General features: G+C 30.7%; 1 protein-coding gene across 1 annotated transcript in view; it reads left to right on the forward strand.

Moving 5' to 3' along the window:
* Positions 1-9,350: 9,350 nt before the first annotated feature.
* LOC127732053 (uncharacterized) overlaps positions 9,351-26,269 on the forward strand; it is a 36,162-nt gene continuing 19,243 nt past the window's right edge. Inside the window, exons 1-5 of the mRNA XM_052241095.1 lie at positions 9,351-9,599; positions 10,349-10,435; positions 12,148-12,345; positions 13,567-13,670; positions 15,930-16,017. Of these exons, the coding sequence (XP_052097055.1) occupies positions 10,378-10,435; positions 12,148-12,345; positions 13,567-13,670; positions 15,930-16,017 (448 nt within the window). The 5' untranslated portion in view covers positions 9,351-9,599; positions 10,349-10,377. The remainder of the gene's footprint in view (positions 9,600-10,348; positions 10,436-12,147; positions 12,346-13,566; positions 13,671-15,929; positions 16,018-26,269) is intronic.

Here is a 26,269-nt window from a genome sequence, read left to right on the forward strand (position 1 = left end):
CGGGTTTTCCTTCGAACTTGCACTGTGCGGTGGCCGAAGTTCTAACGAGAAGTCTTATTTTTAAGGTCACTATATACGGAAATTACCGAATAGAAGACAATAACGGTCCGTGTATATTTGCGTCCATTCGTTTTTCGTTTTGAGATATCAAAAACAAAAAACGAAAAACGAAAGTGTTTTCATTTTTCGTTTTTCATTTCTCAAAAACCAAAATGAAAAACAAAAGGGTTTTTGTTTTTCATTTTTTGATTTCTCAAAAACCAAAACGGAAAACAAAAGTGTTTTCATTTTTCGTTTTTGATTTTTCAAAAACCAAAATGAAAATCAAAAGTGTTTTCGTTTTTCGTTTTTGATTTCACTAAACAAGAAAAAAAAATCGATATTTGGATTCAATTTCTGTATTTTGTTCTATTTAATTCTCGTTTTATGTTTTAAAATGTTTTCATTTTCTCGTTCATAGCCATTGATACCCCGGTGTATTTGCTACTTAAGGTAGACAGAATAGACCGCCTGACTTATGATTTGAACAAAGGTGATTAATGAATCAAAGACTTTCAAATTTCCTTGTGTTTATCTATAATAAAATATAAAATTATTATATTTAAATATTAAATGAATCACAAATTTAAATAATACAATGAAATATCATATAAAGATGGTAAAAATACGATTGATTACAACATCACATTAACAAGGGAGGTTACTACTTATCTGATAAGAAAACTAGCCCTGTCGTTAAAGTATGCACAGCGGTTATCAGATCAATAGTATTTAAATCGGAGGTAATGCCGGCGAATGGAAAAGACTTTACCAATCTGAACAATAAGGATGCATGATATTTACTTTTAAGTTTTGAAAGGTTAGTAATCTAAGATGATTAGAACTGATGACCAAGGTCCATCTGTCAGTATTAGTACTTTTACACGAACATTCACGACGATAATCTGTTTTTTTTTATTAAGATCGTTTGATTGAAAACCAAATTTCCGAAAGTTCACAATTCAAAATGGGGATTAGCATTCAATTATTTTGCCATTCGGGTCCTATTCGTGATGACTTTTACTCATTTATGAAGGCAACGTAGTGACATATACTAGAGGTGGCGGAAGGAGGGTTACGGAATAGAGAATAATGGGCAAAAAATATAAAGAATAGAGAAAATGGACCAAAAAATAAAGAAAAATGAATAATGCGGTGTTAGAATATAAAGAATAGAGAAAAATTGGCAAAAAGTATATCAATCTTTAACCAAATTTCTTTGTACAAGTATCGCAACCCAATGTATGTTCTCTAAGGTTCTAACAATTTAATGGGTAATTCTTAAACAGATTTAAAAACTTTAAACGCCTAAAGAGTCTGCATATAGTCCAAACCGGAAAATTCTTGAAAGATTTTGGCAACGTTTAAGTATTTATCGTCAAAATGAATAAACGAAAATAAAATAGTTAACCAAACCAAACCTCTATAAAATAAAAATAAACATAGTGAAGCTATTATATGTATTGTCTTTCGGATACAAACTAATTAATTTTGGTTAGCCGATGTAAAAGTCAAAAACATTCAAAAACGGTAGAGCCGATTACCCCTTGATTTATTTCAAACCAGGGCCATTTACAAAAAGTCTATCAATCTTAAAGTTTACTTAGATTCATAGTATTAAATCCAAAAGGGTTTCACAATATGATAGCTTAATTTTAAACGTATCATAAACTTATAAATGCCTAAAGAAAGCTCTAAATCGCGATTTTTGCAAATTTTTGCTTTTTAGTATTTATTCCGTAAACGTATAAGAAGATCATCGTTAACAAAACCAAAATTGTGTTAGAAGTAAAGCTATTTATTGTCTTTCGGACACTTATTCTTTTTGGCTATCGACGGCCTTCGAAGCAAAATTTGAAAAAAAAAAACATATAAAAGCAAATTTGTATCTTCAACAGCATGCATGCAACGTGTAACGCTGAATAGCATTTTGAGTTTATGGAAATTTATGTGTAAAATTGTTAAAATAAAATTGAGAATTGAAATTGGGAATGTGTCAAAGAGACAACAACCCGACCAATAAGCAAAACATAGACCAAAGCCATCAATGGTTTTCAAGACAGCGAGAAAATCACGCACCCGGAGGCGGGCTTCAACTGGCACATACTCAAAAATATGTACTAGTTCAATGAAAATGGACGTCACACTAAACTCCCAAACATATAAATGAACTAAAATTACAAAAAAGATGTTTTAAATAATTTAAACTTTTTGATATTACATTTCAAATACGATAAAGATATGAAAAACACATTTTGGGACCTGTGAGTGAAAAAAAAAAAGTGATTGAGAATTAGGCTTTAACCCTTTCAATGCTTTCAACAGAAACATATAGCACTGAATAGTATTTGATTTCAGGGGAATATGTAATACATTGTTACAATATATAACGTCATCTTCAATTTTCAATGTGCAGACCAATTTTAGATTTTGACCCTATGAGTAAAATTTATAAATCCAGGGAAAATTGGCCTCGTCACTTTCAAAGACCAAAGACCCCCCCTCCCCCCTTTTTTTGTCCTAAATATTGGAGGAAATCCACATGTTTCTTGCTATTTCTGTGGTTGACCCAATATGCTGCCAATAATTAAGTTTCGATGCTTTACTGCTTGAAAAAAAATGGTCCAACAAGTTCACGGCTATGAACGATTATCAAAATATCTTTCTTGCCATCACGCAAAGTCGAAACAAACAAAATAAACCAACAATTATTGAGGCAAACTGATAAGAAACTGATCAAACTCAATTAGTCTCACAACCTTATGTTTTGTGATTTTGCGACTTAATAAAAAAAAAGTCGTAGAACATTTTATCACATACTTTATATTTTGATAAAAATCAAGTAAGATCGTGATAGACATCTTCTTTTAGACCGCTTCCTGGTTACCTCAAGTTGGAGTGTGCACTTTTTTTTTAAATATAAATCTAAATAGCGTATACATATTACCGTCTTGAATGTTCATGTAACATTGGCTGGTTGGCTTCAGTCATCATGCAATTCTAATAATCTTAGAAAACCAACCTTTCGAACTTAAAAGTAAAGATCATGCATCCTTACTTTTTAGATTGATAAAGTCTTTTCCATTCTCCGGCATTATCTCCAATTTAAATACTATTGATCTGATAACCGCTGTGCATACTTAACGACAGGGATAGTTTTCTTATCAGATGAGTAATAACCTCCCTTGTTAATGTGATGTTGTAATCAATAGTTTTATTTTTACCATCTTTATATAATACTTCATTGTATTATTTAAATTTGTGATTCATTTAATATTTAAATATAATAATTTTATATTTTATTATAGATAAAAACAAGGAAATTTGAAAGTCTTTAATTCATTAATTACCTTAGTTCAAATCATAAGTCAGGCGGTCTATTCTGTCTACATTAAATAGTAATTTCACCGGAGTATCAGTGGCTATAAAAGAGGAAAGGAAAACATTGTAAAACGTAAAACGAGAATTAAATAGAACAAAATACAGAAATTGAATCTAAAGGTCGACTTTTTTCTTATCTAGTGAAATTAAATACAAAACACGATTACACTCTTGATTTTCAATTTGGTTTTTGAAAAATCAAAAATGAAAAATGAAAACACTCGTTTTTATTTTGGTTTTTGAGAAATCATAAACGAAAAATGAAAACACTGTCGTTTTTCGTTTTTTAGTTTTTGATATCTCAAAACGAAAAAAGAATGGACGCGGACCAATAACTCAATAGTAGTACATTTCTGAAGACTTTAATAAGATAACTCTTGTGATAAATTGGGGATAGAAGAAACCAGTACAAATTTACCTAGAAGAGAATCATAAACCAGACTTTTGCAGGCAATGTATGGTTGAGTATGGCGATTTTTAAGCAACAAAAAGTGTTTTCTGACAAACAGGCCATGACGAATACACGCAAAGAAGACTTAAACAAAACAAAAACCTACCTCCCAAAAAGAAATAAAGTCAATAGAAGAGTTATCATATCAATGTTACACCCACCCATCGTTTTGTTAAGAGTTAAGATTTAATTCCAAACTGGCGATATTAGGCCTTAACAACTATGGGAATTATGTGTGTTATAGGTTGTGACAAATATGTTTATGATCGACCGACAGTATTTATCGATTTTGTGGTTAGATCTGATCAACAAACTACCGATATTTTGCGGGAAATAAGTTGCACTTCTAATTGTCCTTTTGCTGTGCGTTAAACATATCAGGAATATAAAAGTATTTCCTATTAATATATTTAAAGCGTAAATAATAATGATTCAATATGATACTTATTTTGGAAACCGATTAAATCAAATTTGAACGAAACCAGTCGTATGTGATGCATTGTACCTGCAATATATATATTACTCATTTAATATCATGGCAGTCCCGATATAATAAAGCGTCATTCTATTAGTTCGAAACATCCGCCGAGAAACGTATGTGGTCGAGAAAGATATGTTAAATAATGTGTGATATAATTCTCCGTCTCAGACATTTCCAATTCATTATTGTGTTTCCAATGCACCTAATTTAAAGTAGATATATGAAGATGTGGTATGAGTGCCAATGAGACAACTCTCCATCTAAGTCAAAATTTATAAAAGTAAACCATTATAGGTCAAGGTACGGCCTTCAACACGGAGCCTTGGCTCACACCGAACAGCAAGCTATAAAGGGCCCCAAAAATTACTAATGTAAAACCATTCAAACGGGAAAACCAACGGTCAAATCTATATAAAAAACGAGAAACGAGAAACACTTATGAACAACATCAACAAACGACAACTACTGAACATCAGATTCCTGACTTAGGACAGGTGCAAACAAATGCAGTGGGTTTAAAAGTTTTAATGGTACCAAACCTTCACCCTTTTTCTGAAACAATAGTCTAACATCACAACATAGAAAGACACATTATAAAATATCAACTGAAATAGCTTAACTCAATCAAAGGACATATTATAGTGCAGTTGTTTCATTATGTTATATATGTTTGAAGGACAAATGATTTGCAGTATTGATGAATAGACCCAAAAAGATACTTAGTAGACTGAGTTGGAGTCCTGGAAAATTTGTAAATTTAAATTTTATTGTACTTATCTGAATTTTAATTTGTGTATATTTAGGTATGATTACTTGAACAATATAATTCTATAAAAAAAAGTATCAACATATCTATGTACATGTATCAACTGTTTCGTTAACACTTACTTCGAGATTTTCAAAAAGATGTCTTTCTGTAAAGTTTATTTTTGGCACATGACCTAAGTTTATCTATTGAGCTGACATAAGAAGAAATCTCTAGTTCTTAACCCCCTTATTTTAGGGACCGTTCAATATTTATCAGAAGGATGGGCCGGTGCATTCTTAATATTGTTTTATTAAAAAACTTGATGCCCATCCTTTTAAATTCTGCAAAAAAGTGCTTGCCCATTTCAAATATTCTATTAAAAAAGTGCTTGCCCCTCTAAAATTTAAAGACAACCAATAATGATATAGGTTCTTTTTTTCTGTTTTAATGCTTACATGTTAATTTATGTCTGGAAATCAAAGAATAGACTTTGGTGTATATATTATATATTTATATGTATCAGAATCAGAAATTATTGAAATCAATTTAAGTATAAATGTCATGAATATACATCATTGTACATGTATATATTTGATTTTATAAGTACAGCCTGATACAATATACCTATAAACATCACAATTACATCTCAATACATAAGTTATAGTATACTATATCAGCAAGCCTTTAATAGAGACTTAAGAAGTGCTAACACTATTCATACAAATCATAAATAGATGAAGAAATATTAACCATACTATTAAATGTACTAACTCAACTTGTTCGATTCGCTCGTGTATGTAACAACGTATTTGATTTCAACGAAAGAAATCTCTGTATTACTAAAGAATTATTACACCAGGGTTTTCGATATCACAAACTAGTCAGAACATTTACTAAATTTTATCATCGGTACAAGGACATCATTCGTAAATATAAATCAACATGCAGACATCTTTTACGTTCAGGTATTTCACATCCAATATTTTATGGTTATATTCTTTACAAAGCACAAAAATGTCGGCATTCACCTCAAAAGCTAACCAAATCTTTAAACAGACTTATTCGGAAAGGATATAGTTACGATACTGTTGTCAAGTCATTAAGGATTGCATATTTTGGTATTAATATTGATTCAATCATAGGGTCTTTGCATCGGAAATAAACACATTTATTCTAAAACCAGTTGTTGGCATGATACTTGTTATGTTCGTCTCATATATTTTATGATGATATGATACTAAACCCCTTACGGGAGGGATTGTACTTGATTTTCATATGATGAAGACATAATCTTTCAATCAGTTTAATTTAGGTCTAGAGCTGGCATGTCAGTAACTGCTAGTAGTCCTTTGTTCATTTATGTATCATTGTCATTTTGCTTAGTTTCTTTTGTTACCTATTCTGACATCGGACTCGGACTTCTTTTAAACTGAGTTTTACAGTACGTATTGATATGTGTTTCTTTATTCTTCATTGGCTAGAGGTATAGGGGGAGGGTTGAGATCTCACAAAACATGTTTAACCCCGCCGCATTTTTGCGCCTGTCCCAAGTCAGGAGCCTCTGGCCTTTGTTAGTCTAGTATCTTTTTTAATTTTAGTTCATTTATATGTTTTTGAGTTTAGTGTGACGTCCATTTTCACTGAACTAGCACACAATTTTTTTTAGGGGCCAGCTGAGGACCACCTCCGGGTGCGGGATTTTCTCGCTGCATTGAAGACCAATTGGTGGCCTTCGGCTGTTGTCTGCTCTTTGGTCGGGTTGTTGTCTCTTTGACATATTCCCCATTTCCATTCTCAATTTTAAGTTTATATTTATTCTGAAATCTGAGGTCATTTTAAATTTGAAACAGTTTAATGTATCTCTTCTTAAGTTCTATTAAATAATTGCATATGTGGTAGTGTCTTAAAATGACAGTAAATTATATTGCTAATCAATAAATTATCTCCCCTTTCTATCAGTTTTGTATTGAATTCAGATCCCTTTTTACATTTTACTCAAGTCCATTCAAAATATGGGAGGTAAACATTATCTGCATATCTTTTAATTGCACCACAAAAACTCATTTGATAAAACCTTTCTGATTTTCCTTCAATACATGTACCTTAATTATATCCTGCTTGGTTCTTGAAATATAATAGAAATACTTGTACATTGAAAGACTGGTGTTTGAAATATTTTTGATATATTGATCCTATATTTGTCTTTAAGATTAATATAGAATATCATCCATACGATAATCGATTATCTATCATTGAAACATGTATTAGAGGACAGCCTCTGGTATTATTTAAAGTAGAACAAGAAATTAACTTTTTTTTAAATACATGTGCTCTTGGAGTTATTCTGTCATTTTGAAATTAGTAAATATAAGTCAGTATGCAAATCTTTTGCTATAGTTATTTTATATTTTTAAGAATTGATCAGTAACTACTAGTTTATACTGAATATATTAAACAAGTATAATTTTACAAGTTTTGATACATGGGAGATAACCCCATTCATGTGAAAATTGTTACATTGTAGTTGATCAAAGTTTTAAAATGTTGTGTTTTCATGTAAGGGACCATGCAATATTTATCAGGCAGGTGGGACCGGTGCAAACCATAGTAGGACAAACACATTTTTCATCCACTTCAGGCATAGGGTCTGACTCACCACTTTTTTCCTCTTTTGTGACCATAGGACATGAAGATTTATTCAAACTTTTGTTAACAATAAAAAAAAAATATAAACTAAATATCCAATTTGTATACAATTTTCAAAAATCACTATTAATTTAAAATAAAGGGAATAATTTAAATTTAGGGACAATAACTCTTAGACCAGTAAACATATTATCATATGCTGAATTACCAACTATTGTCTTAATAACAGAGCATGTCTATATTTCAAATGTACAATGTCACTTTATCTATTCTACTTTTCAAGAAAGAAATTATGGTCTTTTTAAAGCAAAAGCAGACATGTTTTTTTACTTTGATGCAATTGTAGCTTTTTTTTTTTCTTATTTAATCATAGAATTTGACAGAAACTACCAAATAACCTGGCATTCTGTAAGATCAATATAACATTGAGATAGGTGTAGAGTTTTATGAAAATCCAAGTAGATTTGAAAACGTTATACCAATTTTTAAAGATGACTATCTGAATTTAGCCTTAACTGAAAATTTTAACTTTTTTTACCTACATGTATTAATTAAATCCATAAATTTGACAACAATACACCAAACTGCCAAACAACCTGGCATTCTGTAAAATCAATATAGAAATGAGATAGCTGTAGAGTAATATGAAAATCCAAGTTGATTTGAAAAAGTTATATAAAATTTTAAGGTGACTATCTGATTTTAGCCTAAACTGAAAATTTTGGATTTTTATTTTACCTATTAACTAAAGCCATAACAATGAGAGCAAAACACCAAACTACCAAACAACCTGGCATTCTGTAAGATCAATATATAAATTGGATAGCTGTAGAGTTTTATGAAAATCCAAGTTGATTTGAAAAAGTTATAAACAAATTTAAAGGTGACTATCTGAATTTAGCCTAATCTGAAAATTTTAGCTTATTTTTTTACCTATTGATTAAATCCATAAATTTGACAGTAAAATACCAAACTGCCAAACAACCTAGTATTCTGTAAGGTCAAAATACAATTGAGATTTCTATAGAGTAATATGAAAATCCAAGTTGATTTGAAAATCTATAGAAATTTTTATAAGTGACTATCAGAAACTAGTCAACTGAAAATTCTAGCTTTTTTATCTTTTAATTAAATCTTTAAAATTGTTATCCCTTACATGATTTAATTATTTCTAAAATTCATTAAAATCATTTTGAAATTGTTATTTTTTTTAATATGTTTTGTGTGCCAGCAAAAGAAATTTCCTACACGACGACAAAATTTATAGCAAAATATTTTCCTATAAAATAAGTTCTGGCCCATCCACAATACATATTAAAAAAAGATCTCGCCCATCCAAATATTTACACAAAAAAAGTGCTTGCCCCGCCCCATTTTGCACCGACCCATCCATCTGAATTATTGAACGGTCCCTTATATGTATATATGCACATTCATATATCTGGTCTACACAGCATGAGAACTAGTTCAATCTATAGTTAAAATATTAACCTTCATTGATAGTGAAATTCTTTTTATAATTTTATAATGTGTTAAAGTAGTAATAATTTATGATAGTCATTTAGCGACATTTTTATTAGTATGTCTATTTTTACCTATTTGAAAATCTTCGTATCATACGGTTTGATGAACAGGTTGTTAAATGTAAATTTACCACGTTTAAAATATTTCTTTGTACTAATTCTTTGTGTTAATCAGATACGCAAGCTAATTTGTTAAATCAACCAAAAACAATTGTAGGAAGTTCAAAATATTTGTCTTGCGACGGTGAATTAGTACATGCATATTGTTTAAGTGATGTGAACGCGAACCTAAACAACTTACTTCCTACTTCCTTGATCGGTCGTAAACATGTAAGTACATTTAATATATAAAATACTGTAAAGTTGATCATGCGATTATCATTGAAATATGTAAGAACATCTGTGTGGCTGTTTAAAGACATAAGTTTGAAGGAAAAGTTATAAATAATCAAAACTTCTGGAAATTAAACATGGCGATGGTATTACACGATTATAAAATCTACAAGAACATTGGAAAAAATATATAATAAGAGAATATGACAAAGAAATGTTAACCATAAGTAGCACAGACCTTTTATAATAAATACGAAAGATATATTTTATCACAATTATAGTTCCTGAAACTCAAAGTCTCTTAAAATTGAGTTTATCATGAATATATATATACAACTATTTCTGTTGTTGTTAATTTGAACACTCATTTTAGAGCAATTTTAATTCACAAGAATTACAAAACCTTCCTAGATGAAATATCATATTTAATATCATACTTACGTACTGAATTTTGGTAGACAACTGAGGGTCTGGTTGGAGTTTACGGAATAGACAATTTTGGGTTTAAAGTACAGAATAAAGAGCAAAATATCTAGAGAATAGGGAATACAAGTTAAAATTCATAAAGAATAAAGAAAATTGGCATGCATAAAAAGTTAACACATATAGAAATGAAGGACCCAATCAAGACCTCCATACCTGTCAACTACAACCATTAATAGCCTTTTATGTGTATTAATAACACAATGCATTAAGTTGACGGATACAATTACATTGGTTAACAACAACTTCCTTGTTTTGTATAGATCTCCATTGAAAATGAACCTGCGAGAAGATGAATAAACACCTGTTGTATCTTTCATTATTTATTGCTTTATGGAAACATGGCCAAGGTAAGACATATTTTGTATTATATAACTTTACATTATCTGTTCTCATTATCTAATGGCATAATAGATTTACTACTGTAAAACATTATAATAACAGGAAAAGTCATGAGAGGTAAATACATGTACAATTATATAATATTTTGACACCTATTTTGTACCTAGTTATAGTAATGAGAATGTTTTGTGAGTTATTTTAAAATGTCTCAATTAAATAGAATGGGGTTTTTTATTGAATGAAAGAATAAATATTCAATACGGTAGTATATTTTAAAAGTATAAGGAATAAATTAAAACACATAAGTTAGAAAACTGTCGAAGCAGATAATGTATTTAGAAAATATAAAATCAACGAGCATTTAATCAGCTTGAACAAATACTCTAAGCAATTAGTCATTAAAACAATTGTTAACTTTTGAAATAAATTGATACTATGATTTATCAATCCCAGAGATGTGACACTCACCGCGGGTGTGCGCTCCGATGAATATCACAAATCGTTAGTTTATAACTCCTTTTATCAACCTCATTAATAGTCAATAATGTACAATGCAATATGAAAATACATTAACGTTTAAAATCATGTAGTTGTTATGAAATTATATATAATACATGAAAGACATTCTATTCCATTTTATATTGAGGTGTACAATAATTTAGCTGAGCTAAGTTTAAATTTACAAAGAACGGCTGGTTATTAATTTGATAATGTGGATCTTTAGAAAAGAAACATCATTCATCTAATCCAAAGTGGTGGTGTCACGGTTGTCACATGTGAAACGAAAACCATGTATCCTTCCTTAACATCCGAATAAACACCGGATAAATATTTGTTGAAATCCCTGTTGTTCATGATTAACCTTTAGTTTCCTGAGTACTGTTTAATGTAATTTTCTTGTCTTTTGTTATAGATTTTCATTTTAAATGTGCACTACTTGTAATACCAGTTCTGAATATTCTTTAATGTATAACTTGTATAGTTTTTTGATATATACTTTTATCGATACGCAATCCAAGGTTTTTTTTAAAAGAAAACATATTCTTATTGGCCTTTTTTATCTGGCATGCTAGTCAAAATTTACATGAATACTACCATATATCTAGTAATCACTTTAGAAGAAACATTTTCGTCAATGAAACAGCAAGCCAAGGACAAACAGGATATTTCAATTCAACTTACGCTTTTCAAACATTTATAGCATGTGCCTAAACAATATGTTTAGCAATGTGATTAGCGATAAGGTTTTCTTTAAAGGTGTATAATCACTAGATATATATTAAACGTGTACTAAGTCAGTTGTATGTTATATGTATGTTATATGTAAAAAAAAACCGAAGGATCCAAGTAATGAGTAATCTGGATTTGTTATCATTTTTTTGTGATTACATGCACAGGATACCAAACCTCTAGCGCTTACAAGGACAAATTATCAATCAGAACCCCAATGACGGTAGACGAATTACAACTCCGAAGCATTGCCACGGATGTCAAAATAAGGAAAAGTATTCATGAAAGGTCTTCGATTCAAGAAAAAGATGCAGAATCTGCTGTTCATATAAGTCAACAGTTGTAGAATCGAGTGATAAGAAATCGGTAAAAAATTCATTGATGGCACATTCAGCAGATAATTATTCATTTGTTAATTCGTAATTTCCAGCTTAAATCTTCTGCGGTGTACAATAAGACAACTTGTTTGACCTTTTTTCTTATTATCCAGGAAAGCACATATTGAATTCGACATTTTTCGAGCAAAAATTGTCATGGAAAAATGCAGCTGAATTCTGCTCACAACATGACGGAGTCCTGGAGAGTAATGCAACATTAGTGATGCAAAAATTCGAGAACATTTCAAATAGTATCTTCAATTTATGGCTCGGTAAATACGTGTCATATTCAAATTGGTCCTATATACGAGGTTTGTTGTAATTAATTTATTTTTAGCATGTTAGATGTATATTTCAATGAATTTAAGTACAATTGTAGAAGGTAAAGGGAAATACATATCTAATGACTTACGAAAGATATGGTATATAAACTCACAAAGGCAGCAACCTCATAACACAAAACACCAAAATACATCAAGAGGTCAACATACATATATGGTTTAAACAGTAGACATGTGTCTATACAAAAGGCCAAGCCTTAAATCCGTTTCCGAAAATTAGTGAACTAAAACTGCTGTTATCTGCTGAACCACGTTTTTTTCCGGCATTCTTATTTTCAACTTGAAATTGTCTTAAAAATTTTTATAGTTTTTGTAGAAATTGATGGTAGTAAAAAAAAAGACATCAAAGATACTAGGCTTATAATTTTGTAAGATAAGTAATAAAACGAGTATCTTAAACTTCAGCATAGTATACATGGTATAATGTGTTTTTATCTTTATTAATATCAAACGCATATATATATATATATGTGTTCATGTCCTATGTACCAGAAAGGATATCGTAGAAAAGGGTCCAGTTAAATCACAGCCTTTTTGCAAGTCAAGATCCTCGTCAGTAGTTTTTGATAATCATATCTTGGTTTTTTTTAGTTCCTTATTTCAATTATTAGTTATTGATGGCAGATCTTTGAATGTTTCAGTTAAATGTATTGCCAACTTATTTGGACTTGTACCAATTTAAAGTATGGCATATTGTAAAGACATCTATTTTTTGTTAACGTATGTTGTCGCCTGGGTGTCATTTTGGCTGTCGTTGAGTTGTTGTCTCGTTGGAAGTTTATCCCGCACATTTCTATTGATACAAGTAGTGGGAATGAAGTTAAACGTACTAGTTGAAAAACAAAACTATAATAGTAATAGTTGCAATAACACTGAATAAATACATAGTAGATGTACTAGCCTTCTTAGTAAAGGACAAATTATAACTAGTATATTTGTTAATTTATTAGTGTTTCTAGTTAAAAGAACTGATCTTTCTAGTTAATTTACTAGTCATTCTATTTCATTAATTTTCTACCTAGTAAATTTTATTTGAATGACTAGTAGTCCTATGAACAGTTAGTTGATTTATTTACATAGTAAACCCGTCTATGTATTTCTTTGAGTGTACACTTATGTTGGTGTTTTTATTATTATTGCTAACATTATTACCTTTTTTTTCTAAACGTTGACTTCTATTTTTATTTGCAGGTTGTTTCCTTTTCTATGGAAAGCTCCTACATTTCTCGTTAGAATATTCGGAAGAGCTTGAATGCCAAAAATTATGCGAACGTTACACATTTTATTCTGCTCGGGTAATTATGTTTGAAAGAATACTTTTGGATAGCATTAAGTTATAAGTATAAATAGTTTATCTATAATGAAGATATTTAACGTATATAAGACAGCAACTAAACAACAGAAAACAAGAGGAAAGCATAACATCAAAGGCCACTTTAGTACTTTTTATATAACATGTATAAGACAGAATGATGCAATAAACAATCGGATTTCAACGATATTTTAACATTCGATATGTGAGATTTTTGTTATTCCAAACCGTTTTTTTAACATTACAAACATTACCACTTATTTTTAAAACTGACCGCAGATCTCACACCGGCAGAGTTTAATAGAGTTTAAGTTGATTAGATATAAACTCAAAAACCGTCACTACCGAAGCAGATACTACACATAAAACATAAGAAAACAACTTAAATGTTCATAGTCAAAGTAATTTCGAAGTATATATCGTGGTATATGTTTGGTATAAACTAAGGTTCAAAACTCGTAATCTTCAAAGCTATTCATAAAACATCCCACATCTTTTTACATTGTACCTGATAGAACTTCAATTATTTTAATCCAAGGGTAATATGGATATACCTTTATAAATTCAATTAACTTACTCAACACTTGAAAATACTAAAAGATGGCGGGCAGGTAGGAGTCGTGAGAAAACTCAGGTGTACACAATGGTGATTACTGTTGATTTTGGACAAGTAAAGGATGAACCAATAGTGGGAAACAGTAGTGATTAGATTCAATATAATGAAACTAGTAAGTTTATCAGGGTTGGCAAAGTATTACCCGGGCGGGAAAACCCGGGTGGGAAAACCCGGGTTTTCCCGGGCTGGGCAATACTCCCAGAAACGGGTAATACTGGGCATGCAATACTGGGTAATATGATTTTTCAAGCTTATTTTTACACAAAATAGTAAAGGTTTGTTGTAGTTTAATAGTATCATAGCTAAATATATACATTCTATACAGATAACCATTAAGAGTCATTCCTGAAGATTGAAAATTCAATTTCCTCCTTTTCTCCACTAGTTCTATGTAGGCAGAATACAAGTTTTGCACCTTTTCAGAGTACATTGTTAATTTCCAAGCTTTGTTTCAATAATCCAATTTGAAACTTTGAAAAAATGCATTTAATTGCAGTATTTTAGTGAATTTAAAATCTTAATTGTTATACAATCCTATTGGTAAATAAACACCCTAAGGGGACAGGCCATACACACTAATCGAAATCAAAAGGCTGATTGTTGTTATATAAACAAATCTGTGTTATAATCTGAATAATTACTTATAAGTTAGTGATGTACATAAACATATGCTAAAACTAAGTAAACATTTTTAGATAATGAAAACAAATTTAATATAAATGTTAATTCTTAATACAAGTTATAATTATTAAAAAAAATCAAATTGAATTCTTCGACTTTAAGTCAACACTTTGACCAATCTAGACAGAATGGTAATTAAATAGATTTTTAGGAGGATTATTTAGAAAAGCTCTTCATATTTGTCTTATGTTTCTTCATGTACACTTGTCTTAGAGTTGCTGGACAATTAATCTGTTCTCAGATTTTTACACTTTATATTAAGAATCTCAAACAAGTGAACTTATAAATTAAAATGTTATATCTTATTTTTTTTTTAAATCTTTAACTTATTGTATTTGTGATTAATCCTCCTTAAAATAGGCCAGTATTTCCTATTACCCAGTATTGACCAGTATTACCCTGTAAAAACCCAGTAAAACCCAGGTTTTCTCAGTATTTCCCACTGGGCTGGGTAATACTCATAAAACCCGGGTTTTTGCCAACCCTGAAGTTTATGTGGTGATTTAAATGGAAACAAGTAAAAAAAAAGGAATCGAAGTGACACAAGTACCCCATCCCCAGCTACGAGACGTACAAAAATGGCGATAACCGCAAATGCAATGACAACACAACTCAAAATGACTTTACAATTTGTGGATCATATAGTGCTGCTCATCAAGCATTATATGGTCAAGGCATTCATGATTCTCCATATAGTCCGTCTACAGTACCTATTCAAATGCAGGCCCCTCATCCGACCCCAGCTAATGTACAGACACCTTTTCAACCGGCACTTCCCCCATAACAACTATCATTCTTGCAGTCTCAACCTCTGCCATTCTATGAACGTCTAGACAGATTCATTATTGTTATCATCATTGAATTTAATAATAATTATCATAATAATAAATGTTATTATTACATGTATTATTATTATCATTGTCATTATAATTATTATTACTAAAGGAAAAAGACTGTTACTGTACGGATGATATTTCGTCATTTGAGAGAAAGACTGATTGTAACTGTGCGGGTTGCTTTAAAGTTTGGGAACGTGAGTTTCAGATGTTATATTTTATACTTCAGATTTGTGATGAATTGTATATAATTTTATCATAAAAATACATGTATGTGTAAAGTTTTTTCCAAAAATGATATTTACTGAAAGTGGCGGGGTTAAATATGTTTGCATGCTGCCTAACTTGGCACAGTGGTGTACATGTACAGTCCGTGTAACGTAAAAGTTAACAATACGAACGATGCCCGAATCATGTACGGACGATGCCCGAACGATGTACGTACGATTCCCGGACGGTGTACGAATGCAAACGAAACGCTAACCGAACGTTGTACGAACGCTGAACGAATGATGTACGAACAAAACCATGTACCATAAACCATACCATAAACGATAACATAAGCTCCCTTTTATCGTACATCGTATGGTATTGCGTCAATCTTTTCGTTTAGCGTATATCGTATCGGTTAGCGTACATCGTTTCGTTTAGCGTATATCGTATCGTTTAGCGTACATCGTTTCGTTTAGCGTATATCGTATCGTTTAGCGTACATCGTTTCTTGGCGTACATAGTTTCGTTTAGCGTATATGGTTTTTTAAAATATATATAAAACATGAATTGTGTTCTGTTAAATCTTTTTATATAGGTTATCATAGGCGTAACATTTAGATTGGATGCATATTTCAGTTTTTAATTAATCATTTAATAAATTATAACTTAATCTGACTCTATGTTGATCCAAAATTATTTACATGAACAGTTTGAAAAATAAACACTGAAATAAATTTAAACAAATTAAAAGATACGATAGCCGTGGAAATAGGTACTTGATGAATGTGCGAGTAAACTGCAGTCTGCAGGGTTTTCAGTCAACATTTTTTGAAAATAGTCTAAGGTATTAACATTCTTTTGACCTAAATGAACAATGTATTTTAGATGGAATTCGGAATTAATCTAATGTTCTTACAAAGTATATTCGGGGTCTTAAGGTTTGCCTTTTGTTTAAAAAGTTTGTTAATCATATTTATATATTCTCTTTTATCGCATGTATTTAAACATCGACTGAATAACAGTTTCATCTACATATCGTTATTAAACTTTTTCGATTATAGATATATTTTTATTCAAATCAGTCGAACAAAATCAAATATTTGAGAAATTTCAAATAAAAACAATTACCGTTATGTGCCTCATCAACACCAAACATAAATCCTTACCAATGTACAAACGATAGTGTATTATTTTTACTACAAATGCACTTGATTTTAAACAATAATAAAAAAAAAGAGCGCGTCCGGCAAATGAAATATTTCGAATTCTTAAGTGAAATTATAATTGAGCGTCTTCATTTTTGAATTTTCTAACAACAAAAACCGTTTCCCTCTATTCTTAAATTTTCTAAGACCATTTTCCTCTATTTTTTATTTTGCCCGTTATACTCTATTCTTATTTTATATTTTGTTTACTTTATTTTCCTGTATCTATATCCCCTTTATTCGGAGCAACCCTAAATATACATATGCTACACAGGGTCTAAAGGTCATCGCTTGTTCCGTGATACACATGTTTGCATAACAAAGGATGTCCTTGTTCATATTTATAACATTTTAAAGGTCCTCCTAATAATACATCTAATAGTTGCCACTGGACGTTAAACAGCTAACTATAAATTTATCCGTCATATTCTTAGTTTTGTTATAATGTGTAAATCAAACAACATAATGAAATACTTGCAGATATTCACTGCCGAAATAATGGGAAATAATTGCACACAAAACCACTCAATTACATCCCTACGCCACAAAGTCTAGCTTTTTCACATGTAAATAAATTATTATCAATAATCTATTTCAAAATAATTTAAAATGATTTTAAATCAAACGGTCATTTTACTAATTTGCCAAAAACAAAAAAACAAACAGTTATTTTCTTTTCTTTTTTTAAACAGACCGATTGTTTTTCAATGGTCGGTGCCTGACAGCATTAATATCTTTTTCCATTTTTGCCAGTAAGGGGGGGGGGGGGGGGGGGCTTCGATCTCTGGAACCCGTGTACACTAGCTCTGTCACGGACACGCTGGGGTATGTTGCAGCCACTAGGCGCCTCTTCGAAGTTCGGGCGTACACTAAAAAAAAATGCCTAGCTACGCCACCTTAGGTGTCTGTATCAATTTAGACTTCATCTTTCGTTTAAATATATTCATATTTCTGGACGTACGTATGTCGGGGTTTAGGCTATTCCATTCAATAGTAGTAGATCGAAAAAAAAGGATTCTCTGGTTAAATCTATCTATAACTGGGTATCACATAATTGTTTCGCAAATTATAATTAGAAATTTGACCAAAAAGTGGCATTAAATCGTAGAGGCATTCCCATTATATAAATAATAGAACATAGTGAGCTTTCTGGACTTTCTTCTGTCCACTAGCAAATTTCAGCCTGTTTCACTTAAAATATATAACTTCCCGACAAGCAAACACGGGCAACCCAGTTACTAATATTCCTGCTTCTAACTAAACATGTTCTAAATTGTCGTAATCTTGTTGAGTACAACCATAGCATAGCATTTGTCTTGTAAGGGTTAAAATCAATAAGCCAATCTTAAGACCATGCTAAGATTTGTTCTAAATCGCTATTTAAGACATCCTCTAATGTGTAAGGACTATTACTTTAAAAAGAAAGGGATGTTTCATCAGCACACAATCGAGTTAGTCTTATCAAATTACCAGCTATGTCATATACATGAATAAGGAATAGTAGGGGACCCAATACAGAGCCTTGCGGAACTCCTGCATTAGTATTCTCAAAAGGTGAAACTCTTTTTTTCTATTTGAAATATAACTAATTAAGTGATTAAGACGTTGCGCACGGTATTGGTGTCTCTTTGGAAATATACGATAGATGGCGGGTTATTCAAATTGAAGCTCTTTTCCTATACAATACATATCCATGTTCTGCATATCATTCGAAAGGAAATAAACCAAAGAAATCGATAACATAGATGAGTTTGTGCTTTGTACATTATGTAATGAAAAACTCTGCTCATTTCGATGCCTATAACGTCATTTTAAGGGTGTCCCGCTGTTACAGTTTTGTGCGCGTCTTTGAAATCCCAGTGCGGATTAAATAGTAAGTAGAATGTTATATAATTTTACAACTGTATTGTATACCTATAACGTAAAATGGGGTTTTAGACGTTTTTTACTGTTAGAGAAGGAAGATCGTCAGAAGAGTTTAGAGATGGAAGAGAAAAAATGTCCAAATTAGCTACTCAAACCTTCACTTTTTATAAGATTTAACGGTTAAAAATGGATTTTAATAATATCAGAAAATATATACATGTCCTAAAGAAGCTCTCTGAAGTCATCATTATGTAACTGCGGTGTAACTTTAAAAACATCGTCAGTTTTCCCGTGTCCAATAAAATGTCCTGATGGACAAAATAATTCAAAGTATAATTCGGAGGCTTTTTATTAAACGAAATTCTACTATAGATCTCAAATTTTTCACACCTGTTGTATAACTGATATGGATGGAAAAAACATTCAATTTTATGGAACGCCATGACTGCCTTATGTTGATGATTATCATTATATGCAGTGGTCACAGCATAATATGCAGCCGCGACAGCATTACATGTAGTGGTCACAACATTCGTAATTTTTTTATCGGGAATTGCCGTTTCCAGTCATAATTGATAATGCCCCGCAAACAAAATGAAACAGTTATTGCCTTTAAGTCATGTAATTTAGGCAATTCGATTGAAACTTTATCGGAGAAAAAATAACGCCTGCTATTGTCTGCAAATTGGACAAACATTATTTTATCCATTTAGGGGTAGTTCATTCAGAAGAAATGGTGAAACTAAGAGTTGAATGCATTAATTATAGTTCTATTTATCTTAAGAAATACGCACGGCATAATGTGAATGGCATTTGTATACTATATGTCTCGAGTTCATTTCATATTGAACAACCAAAAGTTATAAGCCACTTAAAGTCTTTAGTCAATATTCAGTGCCATATTTCATATATATATGTAAGACTCAGATCGACGTCCACCGGGAACCTATGATCGAGGTCCCATGGTTCCTCAAATCATGTGGTGCCATGACTGCACATCAAGACTATTACTGGAAGTCTCCTCTTTTCGATGTCTTATATGATTTCATCATTTGTTCCAACTTTGATCTCTTTTTTTTAATTTTCTCTGAAGTGATCGTTTTGTTTTCGTATAATAATGTCCAAATATACATTTTTTAAAAAAATATTTTATGCATATCACAATGGCTTATGTAAAGGAACAACAAAATCCCGTCGCAAAGAATAAACTAAAACAAATAAAAAAAAACGAACATGGATAAATGACAACCGGTTAACCACCGCCATCAGATTCTGCACTCGGACAGAAATAGTTAGCGTACATGAAACACGTCGATCCACTCAATCTACGTACGATGTCTCATTCCTTTCATATTCATATGAAAAAAGGAGATAGATAAGCTTCAATGAGGCAGCAATCCAACGACAAAGATAACCGTACAACACTGGAGTCATGCTGTCGGCAACAATAGACAGCTGTCTATACACTACAATGTATATATAAAACTCTGGCATTTTTTACGTCTTACAAAACCAAAACCATTGAAATCGAAATATTATCCATTTGGAAATGATTTTAAAAAGAATGTCAAAAAATATTTAGTGTAAACCGATACTCAGTTATATCTTGACTAGAAATGGAAGCGCTAAACCAAAAATTATTTATAGTATAAAAAGTGCATGAAATGCATTCCTGATCCATATTTGTTCATTTCAGAAAACATTGATCCATGTGTATATATAGCAGTTACTTAAAAATACACATCTGGTCACTTAAAAGTAATTATATATTTAAAAATCAGATTTCGGCCTGCTGTTAATCTGTAAGGTAGATATTGGTCTATATAAAAAGAACTTTCCATACTTTGCCAAATTCTATAATTTCAAACATATAATAAAAAAAGTATGGATCGCCGTCCCTTATTTTAAGCTTTTGTTTGTGAAAAAAAATATTTCAGATGAACACATGTTTTCCGAAAGCAAAAAACAATACGAAATCATCGTCCTCGTTTTCTTAATAAATCACAGAATAGATCAATTTATTGTAATTATTAAAAGAAGAAGATGTGGCCGTATGATTGCCAACGAGACAAACTTTCATCAAAGACCAGATGACAAAGACGTTAACAATGAGCAAAACCCTATCCTCATAGTTAGCTATAAAAAACCCCGAAATGACAAATGTAAAACAATTCAAACGAGAAAACTAACGGCCTGATTTACTGTACAAAATGTGAAAATTCTTTCATAAAATGATTTTTTCTTAATTATTTGCCCGATAAAATAATCCTGATTTAAAAATTGTAATCAATGAAAACATTTTCTTTTAAACAAAAATTAGACCCCCGACCAACCTTGAAATATTGAAAGTTGACAATGGCATCATCATAAGAGCACGTATTTCTTTTTCAAACTTAATGCACATTTTATAAAGTTTAAAATAAAATGCAATTTTTAACATTTTCCATAAAATAGTAATTGATATTAAGATTGTTGACTTATTCGAGTATTAACTGATAAAATAAATACTATTGATTATAATACTAGTATATAAGCCACTTTTTATTAAAAAATAAATAAAACGTACTTCTTAAATAATAACAATTTCACTAGCCAAGTTTGGAGACGTCTTCTGACAAGGAGAACATTGCTAAATTTTAAGAAAGAGAAGAAACTGATATTACACAAATAGTAAAAAGAAAATTAAGAAAATAAGACATGAAAGGTTATAAGCAAAGACAGTCAATGTGATATGTTGGAAGCACGCTCGTCCTTAGATGTACATGTAGCCTCAGATTTTCCGGCATTTGTTTCACTCATAGTGTCAAACTCAGTTTTAAAGTTTCAAAACATTTTGAATGTTGAAAATAAAAGACTCTTAATAATATACAAAACAGATTTTAAATCATATTACAAGACATCAAATTGTTATTCAGTGCTACATATTATTGTTGGAGACAATTTATCGCAAAATTAAAAAAATTGCATGTGTGAAATTTTGTTTTAATTCTATGAAATTTTGCATTTATTAATGCTAAGCCCAGCTTAAAAAAATGAAGGCATATAAAGAAGCAACTAAGAAAATCTCGGCAAAATGAATACTTGTTGGAAGAATGTAAATTCTGCGGTCTTTTTAAGCGGCATTTTCACATAAGTAGGTTGTAAGCTTAAAAGTTTAAAACTTTCTTTCGAAGAACGTCAAAAGCGTATAGTTTTATTGGGAACGTGCGTAACGTCTAAATACATTTCTAAATACAATTCTTTCAAATACTTTGCCCACTGCTGATAATAATGAGATAGATCTATAATTGAAAATCAGTGATTTGTCTCAGGTTTTGAAAATATATATAAATGCTCCAAGTCAACACATTTTCAAGATTTTGTGAAAATAGGATGGTAAAGTGCATTTTTTTTTATCATAAAACACAAATAAATGTACACCCATTGTCAGATCAAAATATCTTAAATATCCCAGTCCAGAGATACAATGTTTATTCTACTGAATATACCATATCGATTATTTTACATTATTCGTACTTGTTACGTAATAAGATCTGTGTCCAGGTAAAGAAAACAGCAAGTGGTGTATATTCTAAAGTGTTTAGCGCCTTCCATTATACAGAGAGAAAATTTATTTTATTCAAGTGTCACATACTTGTCTACCAAGTTATATACAAATTATATAAATTTGTAATAAACATTTCACAATAATAAGATAAGACAAATACCCAGACTAGAGAGGCTTATGAGACACTAGACATCTGACGACGACATTTAGCTTTAGGACCATATTGTTTTCACAAGGCAAAACACCAATTTAAAAATTATATATATAACATTCTGTTAAAAAATCATTTTAAAGGTAAATTGACGTTAAAAAAGGTAAAAGCATAACGTCCTCGCAATTTCTTGTTTAGAGCCAGGGACACAGATGTCCAAATGAATAAGAATACACTAAATGCTTAAACAATATATAGTACAATGGACACCAATCACATTTTGATAGTGTACTAAGAGGTTTTCTCGTGTATTTTCTATATTCTAAAGAGACTTCAACATCCCACCAAAAATACAAAAATTTAAGTCCTAAGTTTTTCTAAATTAAATGTCATTTTTTTAAATATTATTTGCGAGGCTGCATGCACATTGTTTTCGTATATTTCTTTTCCGCCATGCATAAGTTTAATGTTTACTGTGACTTCTATATATATTATATAGTGTGTTACGTAGATCGATTTTTTAACTTTATTCTAAAAATTATTAACCGACACGGAGCGATAGCACGGTAACTGAAAAATGCTTCGGAAAGCGGATTGTTTGCTAATCATTTTGAAAAAAAAACCGTGAATTATTTTGATATCCTAATGCTAATGTGTCTTTTTGACAGCACTATATTTTGTTGATTATTCAATATATTTATATGGTACCTGGCATTTATATACATATACATGCATAATATAATAATCCCTTGAATATATTTTAGTTGATTGATTGTTGGTTGTTTAATGTCCAGTGTAAACTATTTCATACATTTCTATGAAGAAAGAGTTTCTCATTCCTAGGAAGATTTTATGATATTTTGTGCACAATGTAATTTAAAGTATTTACTCCGTGTTTCAAAGTCAAACAAGATAATTATTATTTTTCTTCATATTTCTTAAAAAAAAATTGAATATCCATATAATTCAAATCTGGTTTGGATTTGTTTTGTGCTCAATGGAATTTACTACGACAAATTCAATTTTATTGATAATTCTGGGATCAAATGTGATGAGGTTTATATTTAGGTATGTGCAAAACAGGGAAACAATAAACTGGTAAGTTGGAGACCAATCAGATTTCGTTTAGATGAGACACGTCTTCAAAATCAATACAGTTTAAAATTTTGGGGAGTTGAAAATTTAAAAGTGAAACTTTTTTTTTGTTTACTTTGCACTAAGCATTTATATACAAACCTCTTCTATTACTCTTCCTCTGAGCAAAACTCAGTTTGTTTTAAACTGATTTAAACGTACATTAAACAGAACTTAAACAGTAGTAGACCATGGTGGGTTTAACGACAATAAGACAGCAATCAAACAACAAAAAACACATAGGGACATCGAGTGGGCAACATATATAGTGTTTACCAATAGAAAGGTGTATACACAACATGCCAATTTCTAAATCGTCCCGAATTTCCATATATCATTGTGAATAAGTTTATCCAGAAAATAGAATACATGTATTACATGTCTTTGATTTAACAGAAACAATGAGAAAAGATATGGCATTAAAACGCGATTCTCCATATTAGCAATTGAGGAGAAAGCCTGAATATGAAAAGTTAAACAATTAAAAGGTTATACAAATTTTAAAGTTTTACTCCTTAGAGGTCTATTTCCCCCTTCTTTTACCCTACAAGAAAACTTTCGTTGGAGCCGTTGATTAAATATCTGCCGAATTTTTCAAAAACGCTCATGTATAATATTATTATGCCGTCATGTGTTTAAACAGTTATTGGCCAATCAAATCGGTATGCAGTTAAATAAATATTAAATAATTATATAAATAACGCTTCAAAGTGATGCAATTATATTATCATTCTAAAAATATTATACATGACCAACAAAAATAAAATATATTAAATGACTGAAGCAATTTTATAATACTGAAGGATAAACCCTTATTGTTACAATATTGCCGAAAACCATACGACATTGATTAGCAATTATGACAAACCAATAAAACATTTGTTGTTTGAGATTATAATTCATGGTTGACTAGTTTAACCGGTGGCACGTGTCCTAATTATTAAAACAAGGGACAGAAAAGTATTAAACAGAAATAACCGTTTTTTTTAAACCATATTTTCAAATTCACTGCATGATTTAAACAGCTTAAAAGTGTTTCATTTATTTTATCTGTGTGCGTATACGATGAAGTGTCCTGAAGGGCTCTCTTCACAAAACAATATTACTACAAAAATTGATAGCAAGTTATACTTTAATGTTCATGACTTAGAGTATTTTTCTCGTTAGATTTCTTGTGAAATTGATCGATGAGCGGCTTTTTACAAATACCGAAAAAGATATATGGCGTAAACGTCAATGGACAAGCAACCCAACGAGAAAAATAAAAATTAAGAGGCATCTATAACTAGTTTAGAGCTGGAGAAATCATTCAATGCCATGTGATTGTATTTAGGTTTAAAATTTATGCGTTTTTCGATTTATGAAGAGGTCAATTAGAAAAAATTAAGTAATTGACGCCAAAAAAAAGAATACAAAAATAAGATTCATGAAATAAAGTAATAATATAAGTTTACAAATGAACTTATTATTATCATTTTTTTTAATTGTAATTGTAATTTTATTTTTATTTATATTTAATTTTACCCGAAATGGAGTCCTCCTAAAAGATAAAATTCACTTGAATGGGTATTTCTGGTTTAAATATCACACGTACTATCTACAATATACGGAAATGACGTCACGGCTGCGTATTGCAAAGTTACTGAAGGAAGATTAATGTCAAATTCATATCCCCGGGCGACGAAATTACCGGTTTGTCAGAAAATTAGGGTGTAAATATGTACTTTTAGAAAGTGTCCTTCTATATGCCATGTTCTTTGTGTCAATTCTATCATTCCGTCAGGTCCTTAGTGCAAATTTTTGTCATTAGTGCAATAAGAACAAACATTTGCAGATGTCTATAACATTTGCGCAATTTTAATGCTGCAGTTTTCAAAAATAAAGTGACGCAAAAGAAGAATTGACGCAATTAAGTTGTGGCGCAAATTAATTCTTTTTTTTTACAGCGCAAATGGATATCGGCCTTCAAAACACCGTTTGTACACTAACATTTATCTTTTACGCTGTCTAGCCTGAAAATAATAGTTTTGGCAATTTGTGTAGGATTTTAATTTTAGAATGTAATGAACAAGTACGAAGATCGTTAAAAACCTTAAGTGAATCGGAAAATGAGCTATGCACGATTAAAGGAAATAGTTTGATGCGTCGATATGAAATTTCACAGAGGCATGTAATATTTGTAAAATTTGGAGAGAGAGAGAGAGAGAGAGAGAGAGAGAGAGAGAGAGAGAGACTTATAAATTTCGCGGTATTTGGTCTCATGTTACAACAAATGTACTCATGTCAAAATGATTGTGATGGAAGGAACAACAAATGGAAAATAATATTAAAAA

Source organism: Mytilus californianus, unplaced genomic scaffold, assembly GCF_021869535.1.
Source record: "Mytilus californianus isolate M0D057914Y unplaced genomic scaffold, xbMytCali1.0.p SCAF_22, whole genome shotgun sequence".
In the NCBI taxonomy this organism is placed as follows: Eukaryota; Metazoa; Mollusca; class Bivalvia; order Mytilida; family Mytilidae; genus Mytilus; species Mytilus californianus.